Genomic DNA, 14647 nt, shown 5'->3' on the forward strand with positions numbered 1-14647 from the left:
ATTATAGAACATTATATCCTGGTTTTTTAATTTGACATTATATCCCATGTTATTAATTCTTTGAAACATTTTTTAGTTTTATAATATCCCTACATTTATATGCATACTAATATATTTGATTATTGTTGAATGTTTAGGTTGTTTTCTGTTACTTATTTAGCTGTTATACATAATATTATCTGGAGACTTTTTTTTTAATTTCTTGGTTGCATTGGGTCTTCGTCGCTTCCTGTGGGCTTTCTCTAGTTGCAGAGAGTGGGAGTTACTCTTCAGTGCGCGGGCTTCTCACTGTGGTGGCTTCTCTTGTTGCAGAGCATGGGCTCTAGGTGCGCAGGCTTCAATAGTTGTGGCACATAGGCTCAGTAGTTGTGGCTTGTGGGCTCTAGAGAGCAGGCTCAGTAGTTGTGGCGCACGGGCTTAGTTGCTCCGCGGCATGTGGGATCTTCCCGGACCAGGGATCGAACCCATGTCCCCTGCATTGGCAGGCAGATTCTTAACCACTGCGCCGCCAGGGAAGTCCCCTGGAGACTTTTTACTAGAGTGTTTATTTATAAAACAGTGAAGTTACCAGAACAACCACAACAGGAGAAATGGGAAATTAAAGCAAAAAAATCTTGATCATTCACAAATTTGTTCATGTGTAGAGGATGTGGCTCTATCAATGGAATGTGAATTTTAGGTTATATTTTCCCATCTGCACGGACCAGATACACTCTTATCCTAATGCTTTTGTGGCTAATGGATGCCCATGCTGGATGTCTAGTTAAGGATTAGAGTACATAGAGCATGGTCAATTTGTCCAAATGGAACTCAAAATCCTATTTTTTATCATATTGTCCCCATATTCCAACCAACTGGATTTTTCCATCAGGGTCCAGTTTCCTGAGTGCAGACAGAGAGAAGGCCAAGTCAGGGGTCATTCAGGGTCAGGGTTTTGCCAGGCAAGTATGACTGAAATACAGGGGGCTAGGGACTTCCCTGGCGGTGCAGTGGTTAAGACTTCACCTGCCAATGCAGGGGGTGCGGGTTCAATCCCTGGTTGGGGAGCTGAGATCCCACATGCCTCACACCCAAAAAACCAAAGCATAAAACAGAAGCAATATTGTAACAAATTCAATGAAGACTTTAAAAATAAAAAGACAGTAAAAAAAGAACACTGTAAAAACTGTTTACTTGTATTTTCTTCACTATTATTTTTACATGTGACTGTTTAATTCATCTCTAAGTTATTATAGTAGCCATTATGAGGTGGAAATCCACTTTCACTTTTTTCTCATCTGATTCTTCATTTGCCTTGATGTAGCTTTTGAATAATCTGTCCTTTTCTCACTAATTGGAAACATCGCCTTTCTAATATGCTAATTTTCATATATATCCTTGGGTCTGTTATTATGTATATCCTTGTGTCTTATTTATATTTTTAATGAGCATGTTCCTTTACTGTCAGAAGGTGACCTCTGTTTTCTTTTCACTCTGCAGTTTCCATGGTTCAGACTCTGCAGTCACTGAAAGATGAAAAACTGCTACAGGCCATGAGTGACCTTGCACCCAGCAGCCTCCCGGCCCAGCAGGAAATACTCAGGACTCTGGCTCTGCTCTTAACCGGGGATGACAGTGGAGTTAGTGAGGCTGTGATGCTTTACTTGGCAGCAGCCTCCAGAAACGAGCATTTCAGGGAAAAGGTAGGGCATGAAATGATGGACATCAAGGCAGAAGCTTGTTTAACTTTATGCCATTTACTATTAATAGTTTGTCATCTTTTCCTTTATAAAAATAATTTTCTTTCACTTATTAATATATTCTGTAAAATGATTTAAACTACAAAAATATACTGAAAATAGTTAAGTACCTGTAAGTCCAGCCCCCAGAGAAAACTGTTAATAACTTAGTGTACATTCCTTCAGATTTTTTCTATTTTATCCATGCTAACATGGATAATCATTTTTTTCTTAAACGAGATCACACTATTCTGTTGTGCAACTGGTTTTTCAAATGTAATATATCGTGGTTATTTTCTTTCCATGGCAGAACGTATCGATCTGCTTCATTCTATTTGATGGATAAATGGCATCTCAGTATATGAATAACCCATTATTTTCTTATTCCATATTGATGAGCATTTGTGTAGTTTCCAACTCTGAAAAATATTATGATGAACATACGTATGTATGTTCACGCACATGCATTTCTCATGAGTAGTTTGGGGTTAAGTCATCAAACTATTGGGTCAAACAGCTAGAATATTTTTAATTTGAAAAGCCATCACTCCTGATGCTGGGGAAGAGGCAGTTTACCTCTCTCGGCTTTCATTCAGCAGTCATCCAGGTATAATAAACATCTGCAATTCAAGCACATTGGGGCCCAGTACAAGCAAGGGCCTTGGTCCTCTGGGAGCCCTTTACAACTTGAGCAGTCATTCTAAAAATCAATTCATGTCAACCTTCAGATCAGCTCAAGAAAATCAAACTTGGTCCTTCTTGTCCTGGGGAGGTCGATGTTGAACTCTGAGAAGAGTTTGCTTAACTTTTCTAAGGCATTACATAAGCTAGCATGTGGTGAGATGCACTCACAGGAAGATATTCCATTCTAATGCCATTTTGGCCCAAGAGCATGAACTTCATATTGTTCTTTCCTACAAAGTTCTGATCTTTTGGTAGAATTTGCTCAAAACTCTCTTCTATGGGCTGAATACCGTCACCCCCACTGAAAGAGCAAGACACAAGAGGCCATGTATTATGTGATTCCAGTCATAGAATAGAAGGCATGATGAATTGAGTAAAGAGACAGCTCTTTTAATAAACATGAATTTTAATGGATTTTTTGTTGTTGTTGTTCTGAAGGTAGTGCAAAATGTCTTGTTTTATCTGTAGCTTATCTCAGGGAGTAAAAATGATATATACATCTAAAACTACAAACAAATCAAAGTGTCTTCACAGCGTCCTTTCTTCTTTTTCAGGCCCTGCTCTATTACTGTGAAGCCCTAACAAAGACTGACCTCTGGCTCCAGAAGGGAGCTTGCCTGGCCCTGAAAAGCCTGAAGGTAAGGCTCAGCCTCAGAGCCCCTGGCAGGTTAGCTTTGAGCTGACTTTGGCTTTGAGACTAAGCCAGGTGCATAGAACAGCTTTCTTTCTGTATTTGGAAGTACCTGCTTTAGCAGCATTTGTCCTCTCCTTTACACTGTATATTAGTTCGGGAGTCCTTTTTGTCTTTTTCTTTAACTGAAGTAGAGTTGATTTACAATGTTGTGTCAATCTGTGCTGTACAGCAGAGTGACTCAGTTATACACATATAGACATTCTTTTTTTAAAAAAATTATTTTCTATTATGGTTTATCCCAGAGATTGGATATAGTTCCCTGGGCTATACAGTAGGACCTTGTTGTTTATCCATTCTAAATATAATAGTTTGCATCTATCAACCCCAAATTTAGTACCTAAATGTAACTTAGTTTTGTTAAAGCCGATACGTTCCAGAAAACAATTCCATTTTTCAATAGCCCACAGGAATCAGTTTGCCTCAGAATGACTGTTAGAAAATTATCTTCCATCCCAAAAAAGAGATGACAATGCTGATTTCCTCAGTTTTTCTTGTGTACAAAAAAATAGCAGGGACAAATAAAATTGGCAAAGAAGTACTGCAATCCAGTGTGCCAATAAACTGCCAAGTCCTTCCCGGAGAGCTCTTTTTTTACTAAGCAGCTCATCAATCTTCATTGTGTCAGAGGGAGGGTGTAAATGAAAACAGGGCCGAGAATTGCCAGCATGAAAGAGCCCGCCTTTCATAGTCAAGACTTAATGTCTGACCGACCTTAATCACAAAATATAAGATTAATCGTCCTTGAGGAAAGAACGAAAAGGCCACACCTTAAGATTTGCTGAACTCTTGGGTTGGTGCAAGGACCTGCAGGCCTGATGGAACATGAAGGAAGGGATTAACACCTCAAAAGAAAAAGTTAATGACCTGTGAAGAAAAACAGCTCTGGGAAAATTTGCCTGCCTTGTTACTTGGTCAAAAAATGACCTTGAGGTGGCCAAAAAAAGCCCACAGTGGTTGCTGTGTATTTGGGTGCTCTCCTGATATACAGTGACAGGGCGGTGATCGGAGCTCTGATACAGAGTTAACATAAATTAAGACATGAGGATAAGTGATCTGCACCAGTTTTTGTGGATTTACGTGCTGTGAAGCTTACCATAAAAGCTACAGTTTTAGGACTTCCCTCGTGGCCCAGTGGTTAAGAATCGGCCTGCCAATGCAGGGGACGTGGGTTCGAGCCCTGGTCCGAGAGGATCCCACGTGCTGCAGAGCAACTAAGCCTGTGCGCCACAACTACTGACCCCACGTGCCACAACTACTGAGCCCACGCACCTAGAACCCGTGCTCCTCAACAAGAGAAACCACCACAGTGAGAAGCCCGCGTACCTCAACGAAGAGCAGCCCCCGCTCGCCGCAACTAGGGAAAGCCCGTGCACAGTAACAAAGACCCAACACAGCCATAAATAAATAATAAATAAATCTATTTAAAAAAAAGAAAAAGCTACAGTTTTAAAGTCTAGCTTATCCAGAGTCTGGGAGCACCAATTCCTCTCCTTTACCTTTTTCTCCTAGAGGATAGAATCCTTTGTGCTGACTAAAAGACCTCTTTCTAAACCATCTGCAGCCCCCCAGCTCCTGAAAGGGGCTCCACGCAGCATGATGTGAAAAACAGTGCAGACTCAACCAATCAACTCTTGTTAACTTGTCAGGGAAAAAAAATTTTTTTTAATTAATGATGGCAAACAGCTGACATTTTTCTTTCCTATTATCAAAATGAAAACAAGCTTGAGAGGTCAAGGTCCTCAAATCCAGTGGCCCTCCAATTTTAGGTTCCCCATCTGTCTTACTGGGCTAAAATAACCCAGAGTCTACCCATGCAGCTACCATTTCATAAGCCTACCTTTCTTCCAGAAAAGAAAACTAATTTGTTACCCAATATCGACTCCTCAAAATGACAGGAAGAGCATTTTATTTCATAGCAGGCTCTCTTTCGTCTACCTGCCTTCAATACTGGTGTTTGTAGAGACACCTGCTGGGCCCTCTTCTCCCTCTACAAGTCCTCCCTGGGGAAACATCAACTCCTACGTTTTCCATCATCATCTCTATGCTAATAATTCCTCGTATTTCCAGTCCAGGTCTTCCCTTCCCACCTCTGATCAGCTTGCTCTTAGGTATCTCCCCTAGGAAGTCACCTTGAACGCCACCCATCTCACCCCCACCTCTAGTCTCTGGTATCTTAGTGGATTGTACAACCGTCTCTCAGTAGCTTAGGCCAGAAACCTAGGAGCCATCAGTGACCCCGCCCTCCCCCTCATCCTCCACATCCAACCAGCCTCCTCATCCTGCGGATCCTATCTCCTTAGTAGCCGGAATTTGTCCACTCTTTATCCCCACTCTATTCACCTGGATTTGAGCTACCTTCCCACTCGTCTCTCTGCCTCCCTGCAGTCCATCCTCTCCACTGCAGTTAGAAAGCTCAGAATAAAAGACAACTCCTTCTTAAAACTCTTACATGGCTTTCCATGATCTTAGAATGATGTCCAAGGGGGCCTCCCTGGTGGCGCAGTGGTTGAGAGTCCGCCTGCCGATGCAGGGGATGCGGGTTCGTGCCCCGGTCCGGGAGGATCCCATATGCCGCGGAGCGGCTGGGCCCGTGAGCCATGGCCGCTGAGCCTGCACGTCCAGAGCCTGTGCTCCACAACGGGAGAGGCCACAACGGGGAGAGGCCCATGTACCGCAAAAAAAAAAAAAAAAAGAATGATGTCCAAAATCTTTAATGTGGCTTATAAGCCTCCCCTATCGATTTGGACCCTGTAACAAGCTATTCCCCTTACCTAGAATGTATTTCCTTCTCCACACCCCCAAACACTACACATACACACACGCACACACATGTACACACACACATACACACACACACACCCCTACCATGTGCCCAAACTTGACTAACTCCTCTAAGATATCACCTCCTCCAGGAAGACTTCCCTGATCAGACCAGGCTGCATTTCCCAGTCATGTTCTGCCCTACCACCCTGACTCAGCCTATCATTCATCATCATAATTAGTTTACTTGTTTCACTGTCTGTCTTTCCACCAGACTGTAAACTCTTGAGGGCCAGGACCATGTCATGTTCCTGGCTTGAGCCTCCCAGACCCTGTGAACTGCCTGGTTCACAGAGTGCTCAGTAAATGTTTGTAGAATAAACAAATAGAAGAATTCCCATCCTTGATCTTTATTCCCCTCCTCTATTTTAGTATATAGACTAAAATTAGGAATTCTTACATTAGAGCTGTTTTGGAGGGAATGAGATACAGTAGAAAGAACTAAGAGAATTGGATTCTATTCTGAAAAAGCAGGCTGGTCACTTCACTTCTCTAGGTCTGGAGTCCCCTGTGAAATAGGAACTTAGCTGAGCATCAGAGCTCCCACAAGTACAAATCCTGGGCTCCAACCCAGGAAGTTCTAATACAGTGTGTCTGGAGTGGCACCCAGGAATCTGTACTTTACAAGAGCACCCTAAGTCATCTTGATACTCAACTAGGTTTGGGAAGCCCTGGGTTTTTAAAGTCTGCTACCAGCTATGAAATGCTAAGTCTCAGGTAATCCCACACATAAATGTCAGAACACTATTTTAACTATTTTCTCCTTGTAGGCTACTGAAAGCATTAAAATGCTGGTGACATTGTGTCAGTCTGATACTGAAGAAATCAGAAATGTGGCCTCAGAAACTCTCCTATCTCTTGGTGAGTTCTTTTTTTTTTTTTTTACATGATTGTTTATTTCTGACACCCTCAAAGGGAATGGTAAGGAAAAGTTTCATGTGCCTTGTTTTAGCAATTTTTCCCCTATAGGCTATCAGCTCACACTTATACACACACACACACACACACACACACACACATACAGTACGACTGATCAATTTCCATCTCACCCCAGTTCCTCGTTCTAACTACCTGGATGTTGAGGGAGAAGGTTGCTCTCTGGAGCCTTTCTAGCTGGTTTCATAGTCTGGGCACTATTTGGAATCAAGAACATAGAAATCAAACTGTCAAGCAGAGGTCAGAGTCAGGAATGCAGGTCGGATTGCCAGGTTGGGGTTGGCGCTACCTGGAGGACAGTGATGCATTCCCCAGGATGCCCTAATCCCCCACGTACCACAGCCTCCCCCCAGACTCTCAGGTTAACCTCTGATTGCCCTGCGGGCCTATTGCCCCTGAGCCCCGACACCAAAGAAAAGAAATGAAGTATTTATTTTTTTCTGGAATATCCAAATAACCCTTCTCCTTCACTTCACTCTAAGTATAAATACTATACCCCTCAAAGTCCTCGAATATAATCCGCTCTGTTATACTAGTTGGGAAAAAGCCACTGCCCTAGTGTGACTCTAGTAGCAGCTTAAGAACGTAAGGGAGGGCTTCCCTGGTGGCGCAGTGGTTGAGAGTCTGCCTGCCAATGCCAGGGACACGGGTTCATGCCCCGGTCTGGGAAGATTCCACATGCCGCGGAGCGGCTGGGCCCGTGAGCCATGGCCGCTGAGCCTGCGTCCAGAGCCTGTGCTCTGCGGCGGGAGAGGCCACAGCAGTGAGAGGCCCGCATACCGCAAAAAAAAAAAAAAAGAATGTAAGGGAGACTCTCATGGCACTTATAGTCACCGTGGCAATCACACTCATTGTCTGGTGCTCTTTCTTAGGGTTTAATAAGGCTTCATTCTGCTATTGATATATCATGCAATGCATAGAAATCTTAGGCAACATATGTGTGTTTAAAGGATAAAACAGTTACTCCTCACGGCTTGCTTTAGGCATAGAAATTATTTAATTCCCTAAAAATGTGCCCAGGGTATTATTAGCTTGAACTTCTTTTAGCCTTTAGTGTTCTGAAATAACAATGAAGGAAGGCATAGCCAGCAACGCTGCTCTTCCCACTGTAACCTGAGGAGGCTCATCCCTGTAGATGATCCAGATCCAGTTCAGCTGCACAGACAGCCATATCTCGGGGTTGGTCATCACACCTGCTTCACCTTAACACTTTACAGATGTGGCTCCCCAAAGCCCCCATAGCCCACCACACCACCGGTTCATGATTCTCAACACTAGATGCCCATTGGAATCACCAGGGAACCTTTAAAATACACCCATACCTGGGCTCCACTTCAGATGATTCTGCTCTTGTCGGTCTGAGCTGGGCCTTAGCACTGGGATTATTAAAAGTCTCCCAGGTGGAGAACCTCTGAACTCAATGTTATGAATTTCCTTTGACCCTAAGGCACAAATACTGGTGTATTTTTATCTCACACAGACGACTGAATTAATGTAGTGAAAATAGTATTTTTGATGGGAATTGGTAAAAGATACTCTATGATAAAGGGCTGAGGGTTGTCACAGGGCATTCGAGGGGCTCCAAGCAGCCACTGTTTACCAACCCGTATGGAATTAATGCAATATTTGAACCCAGAGCTGTCCAGTAGATCTCTCTGTGATGATGGGGCTGCTCTATACGCACCGTCCCAGACGGCAGGAAGTATTCACGTGTGGCAGCTGAGCAGTTCAACATGGCTATTATGACTGAGGAATTAAAGTTTAATTGTGAGTAGTTACCATTTAGATGTAAACAGCCACCTGAGGCTGGTGGCCTCTCGATTGGACAGAGCAGTTTTCACCGTGGCTCTGGCCGTTCCAGTGCGTCCCGGCTGGAACCACATTGCCTGACACACCAAGGCTCGAGCTCTTTCTCCTCCAACACCCTGCCTGTTAAAGGACTAGCAGAGGAGCCAACGCAGATCCAAGCCCCTGAAAACTGAATCTTAGTAACAGTGAGATGCCCTGAAATCCTGGCCCGGGTTGTGTCACTGTAAAGAATATTGGGTAACACGTGCCAGGCACTGTTTTGAGGGATCTGCATGGATTAGCTCATTTAATCCTCCTGAGACTCTAGGAGGGACAGTTAATCCCAATTTACAGAGGGGCACAGTGAGGCATGCTAGGGTTGCATAACTCACCCACGACACCCAGACCCAGTCAAGCACTGCAATGGAATCCTGACCCTCTAGGTCACCTGGATGCTGTAGGTTACTGGAGGAGGAACTGAAGACCTCTAAATTGGAATCTCCCTGTGAGCAAACTAGGAACTAGCCTGGTATTATTGGGTTTTTAAGTAGCATTCATTAGCCTAGGCATCCACAGGGGTGTGTGTGAGCGGGCAGGGAGTATGGTATAAATGTGCTTAATTTAAGGGCACTCTGTCTCTCCTCCCAGTATCATCAGCCGGAAAGGCATTGCTGTTAATGTTTTATATTCAGGGTTTTGCATAAATATTTTGTTTCAAATAAAGGGTTCTACTCCAAAGTAAGAAAAAGTTGGAAACTATTGAATTAGGGAAAAAATAACGTTTGCTTCAGAAAAGTCAAGGCATGCAGAAACAACAAAAGAATCTAAAAATTGATGGCTTTTGCTTATAGAAGAGTTCACTACAAAGTTCTTTTAAATACACGCAAATCTCTACTTTTGTATCTAATGTATTACTGAAAAAGTTAAATGTACTGAAAAAAAAACCAACCAAAAACAGACTTTTGGTTTATTGAAAGGCCTTTATATCCAATAAATTATACAAATATAGAGGCAATATATTATAAATCCATGATTACACTCCTTTTCTAAAACCCACTAATATCAATATATTTCCAGCATTTCACTGTTTTTCTTCACAGTGAACTTCTGATTGAGCACAATTAATTATTTGCATCTTTGTCTCATTTGTATTAAATGTATGAAAGCCTGTTTCTTATCACTAGTTACCTGTACTTCATTTTCCCATTTTCTAATCATTTTTTCTTAAATAGGAAAAATGGAGTAAAATATTCAAATAATTTGCAAATACATGTTGGCTGTTCAAGATGGTACTACTGATAGAACCGGCCTAGTTGGTGGCTGGTAGACAGCATCACTACATGTGTACAGGGCAAAGAATAATTTTTTAGCAGAAGTTTGAAAGCCTAAACTTGATTTTATGACAGATCATTTGGATGTACCAATATCTAATGTATAAAAGTGAAAGTTATGTAAAAGTTCAATGCACTGAAATCAAGGACTAGCCATACTGAAATTACTAATGCACTTAAAATATAATCCATATAATTTCTCAGGAATAAATCTATTAGGTGAAGTTATTGACATCAAATGCCCATAGGACGTCTACTGTGTTTCACATTCTTTTAGTCTCCGGCATTAGCTCAAAAGTTCTTGGTTGTTCTAAACATTACCTAGAAAACAACATAATTAAGAATAGCCAAAGATGACTTTTCCTCACCTAAAGTCAACCTTAGCAAAATATAGCGACCCCTACCTAAACAACTGGTATTATTATTCTGAGTGAGGAATAAAAAAGTTAAGTTCAAACTGGTATTCATTTTTGATGCTCTATATGCAGGAGAAGATGGGCGGCTGGCATATGAACAGTTGGACAAATTTCCTCGAGACTGTGTTAAAGTTGGAGGTCGTCATGCAAGTGAAGTTGCCACGGCCTTTTAATTACCAGTTAACTCTGCCTAACAGATGTCTTAATAAATGGCCCTGTTAATCAAGGTGGTGCTGTGACTTAGCTCGAAGTTGTTGAGGTTGTCTGGAAATTTAACATGTTATGGGAGGAATTCAAAGTCCCCTTTCACAGTACTTATCTGCTTTTCCTTCAGCCAACAGAATAGGGCTATGTATATTTCAGTAGATTACATGGTTGATTGCGTCTGACAATACTTAGTAAAAGAGTCTGTCTTATCTAGTATGTATGGGATTTTAAAACAGCCGTCTTTATACATTTTTGGAAGTTCTTCTATAAGCTTGAAATAGTCACATGATACTTTGATAAATATCATATGCCTTGCAGTTTTTCCTCTGTTGTGTTCTCAGGGTTGAGTGGCCCCCTTAGCTACCTAATTTTACCTTAAGTGCAAAGCAAAAAAAAAAAGATTTCTTCAAGTAAAAGTTTGCCTGCAGAACCTGGTAAAAGGACATATTGTAAGAGTTTATTTCTTTTTAATTTCATTTTTTCAAGCCTACACTATTTCTCGTTTCTTTTGTCTATCGTGAAAATTCCAAAGGCATGTTTCCATTATGGTAAAAAAGACGGGTAGATCACTAAAAACTACCTTATTAAGGTTATACCCATACTCATTTTAAAACAGATACTCAAAACTTAAGCTTTTTTTTTAAACAAGAGCCATTTTATAATGATACTTTTACAATAGAGGTATTTTGCTGCTAAGACAAATCAAACCCAGAAGTTTTCAGACAGCTGTGATTAATTCAGAAAGTTATGATGCTCCTTGAAGTAGAACATAGAAGTTGGAGGAATCCTAATGGGGTGGAAGCAGAGGGTCATTAACAGTGGTCTTTTCTTCTATACAAATGACCATAAGGTTAGGAAGAAGAATGCCCTGAATGATGGTTACTGCCCCCAGAGAAATCATTCATCACTGGATAGGATCCTTTGGCCAAATAGTTAAACCAACAGCTCCCATATTGCTTCCATATCAGGATAGCAAGTCGTTTAAATAAAGTACAAGTCCATTCAGTAGCTCTTATTAAATAACTTTTCTTCCTCTTAAGAGTATACAAGGTGGGATATGCCAAGATATCAAAATAATATGTGTGAGTGTAACTTGAACTGTGGAATATCTACTGTTCTCTGAATGTGCTTATATAAAATATCATTTAGATGTTATTTTAAATATTTACATTTTAGCAAGACCTTTAAAAACAACTCATTTCATTTTAAAGTGAAAATTGTTTGTCAGGCTTCCTGGCAAATAAGTTCTTTCAACTGTGAAGTTATAATGTATATATGTATTTGTAAATTTATAAATATTATATATATGCATATATCTTTCATTTTAAAGGTACATTGTACAGTCTATAGTTAGTATGTATAGTCTACAATCTCTGTTAAATGGTTGCAATGATTCTTTTTATAGAAAGTCAAATCACAAATGTTACAGAGTTGTTTGCTTTGTTGTTTGGGTTTTTTTTAATTTTTTGAATATTGCATGAGTACTTCCATATCTTTTGTATTCACTTCTGCATTTTATTTTTGGTTGAAGGGGGTGCTTTTAGTTTTGTGGCATTTGTATTCGTCACTCTTTCAATCATGTAAGTTAAATAAAAATTATTTTTGAATTACTAGTCTCATGTTCAGGGTCTGGTGTATTTTTTTCACATGCCCTTCTTGAGTTGGTATTTATACAACACACTACACCTCATTCTCAACTTGAGTTTATTCTTACCTTGAAATTCCTTTATCCATACACGAGGATATTTACTTCTCAGATTTGTTGTAATGCTAACTGGAGAAAAAAGAGCTGCATTTCATCATATCCCTTCGTCTGGAACACATTCCTGTGCCACCTCATTTTGTCTAAGTTGCTATTGGTATTTTTATGTCTGTGGTAGGTCAGTTACGTTTCTCAGCCTTAGAGAAGTGGCCTTCTGTAGGAGGCTCCTATGCATCCCAGCAGTGCCCTCCTCTCTTTTCACCCAAGCTGTATGCTCTGGGGCTTCCCCCTAAGAGGGCCGCGTGGGTCCTTCTTTTGTGGCAGGCTGACTATGTGGGCCGTCTGGTAGGCTTGGTTGGCCCCTAGTCTGGTGGGTTGCCAGGCCCTGCCTTGTACAGATGCTGCTGGCTGCTGTTTAGTGGGGCCTGGTCACGAGGTAGCTGGTGGTGGAATCCTTGGGGGCCCTGAGGCCAGTGCTGGCTCACTGGTGGGTGGAGTCAGGGTCCCGAAGAGTCTGGGGCTGTTGCCCACCCACTGGCAGGTGAAGCCAGATCCTGGGGTTAGTGCTGGACTACTGGCAGGCAGAGCCAGGTCCTGGAGCCTGGCTGCAGGGCCCAGGGATCCCAGAACTCCTTTCAGATCGTTGGGGAGTTGGGGATGGCGGTTCCTGATACAGGTGGGTGTGGGGTCCAGGGTGTCCAGGAGGCTGCGTTGGCCTGCTAGTGGGCAGGATCAGGGCCCAGCTGGTCCCAGGGTAGCGTCTGGCCTATGGGATGGTGGTTTCCTCGCTTCTGGCGTCTGCGGTGGGTGAAGCTGCTCTGGGGACTTAAGGCAGGCTTCCTGGAGGGAGGGGCCAGTGGTCGGCCACTGGTGGGTGGAGCTGGGTCTTGGCCCTCAGGTGGGCAGGGCCGTGTCTAGAGGTGTGTCCAGAGGCAGCTGTGGGCCCTTAAGTCTTCAGGCAGCCTGTCTGCTCATGGGCGGGGCTGTATCCCCGTCCCCACCACCCCCTCCGCCAGGTCTTAATGATCCAAGATGTCGGCCGCCAGGAGTGTTTGTGCTGCTGACTGTTTTCTGGCGTCTGCGTCTGTGTCCCCAGGGTGAGCTGCAGCTGCCCCACCCCACCTCTCCGGGAGACTCTCCAAGACCAGCAGGTAGGTGTGGCCCAGGCTCCTACCAATTAACTGCTTTTGCCCTGGTCCCAGTGCGCATGAGATTTTGTGGGCGCCCTTTAAGAGTGACGCCTCTATTTCCCCTGTCCTGTGGGGCTCCTGCAACAAAGCCCCGCTGGCTCTGGGGCCTCGTCTTCCCAGTGCTGGAACCCCGGGCTGGGGAGCCTGACATGAGGCTCAAAGCTCTCACTCCTGTGGGAGAATCTCTACAATGTATTTATTCTCCAGCTTGTGGGTCAGCCGTCTGTAGGGGGAGGGGGTATGGAATTTGATTATATCACAGTCCTCCCCTCCTACCCATTTAGCTGTGGTTCCTTCTTTAGGTCTTTGGTTGTAGATCTTTTCTGGTAGGTTCCAGCCTTTTGCACTGATGGTTGTTCTGCAGGCAGTTGTGATTTTGGTGTGGTTGTGAGAGGAGGTGAGCTCAGGGTCCCTCTGCTCCCACGTTTTGGCCTCAGTGCATGTGTTTATCACCCAAAGGCCTTAACTTTGTCTTCCCAACGCCAGCCTGCATAAACAGTTTCTTTAGGAGAGGTACCTAGTTGAAGAAATCTCGATAGACCCGTGCACGCCTTGCTAATGCCAAGGTACTGCTTCCGTCACGGTGGCTTTCCTCGCTGTAGTTACTGCAGGTGGCCATAACAGAGCCTGCGCTGTTTCCAAACTAAGCTTTTCTGTTCTACTTTGTGATGATGCCTTGCAATGCCACGGTGACTGCAACTCTGCAAACCCCATGTCCCAGAGCTGCGTTTCAGAGTTGTGGTATCTATGAGCAGAGACTGTAAGCCCCCTGAGGCTAAATGAGTCTTGGTTTATTTGTATATGTTCCCAACCCAGACCCCCGCCAGCAGCATCACAGAGAAGCCCCTGACATTCAGCTCTGAGAGTATTTACCAAGTGATTCATTAAATACCAGTGATTGCTTAGTTACTGAGTCAGCAGTAAAAACAATTTCCCCTATATGGTTTGTTGCTGTACTGCTTAACTGAATTACCTTACTTACTTTATAAAATTATAAAGTAAAATTGTAAACCAAAGTCAGCAGAAAACACCAGCACTTCTCACTATATCAGGAAAACAAGTTAGTCGAATAGAAAAATAAGTATTTTTATCCCTGAAATTTTCCTGGGGACATTAGCTCTTATAAAACAAATATGATGGATTTTGAGAAAGTTCTAAGTA

At 42.8% G+C, this 14647-nt stretch overlaps 1 protein-coding gene across 4 annotated transcripts in view; it reads left to right on the forward strand.

Moving 5' to 3' along the window:
• RIPOR2 (RHO family interacting cell polarization regulator 2) overlaps positions 1-12213 on the forward strand; it is a 214254-nt gene extending 202041 nt beyond the window's left edge. For all 4 annotated transcript variants that reach the window (XM_081245370.1, XM_081245365.1, XM_081245366.1 and 1 more), the window contains 4 exons: positions 1480-1682; positions 2957-3040; positions 6687-6777; positions 10460-12213. In XM_081245370.1, the coding sequence (XP_081101496.1) occupies positions 1480-1682; positions 2957-3040; positions 6687-6777; positions 10460-10560 (479 nt within the window). In that variant the 3' untranslated portion in view covers positions 10561-12213. The remainder of the gene's footprint in view (positions 1-1479; positions 1683-2956; positions 3041-6686; positions 6778-10459) is intronic.
• The last annotated feature ends 2434 nt before the right edge of the window (positions 12214-14647 follow it).

The sequence above is a fragment of the Mesoplodon bidens genome, assembly GCF_964165515.1.
Source record: "Mesoplodon bidens genome assembly, chromosome: 10".
Taxonomy (NCBI): domain Eukaryota; kingdom Metazoa; phylum Chordata; class Mammalia; order Artiodactyla; family Ziphiidae; genus Mesoplodon; species Mesoplodon bidens.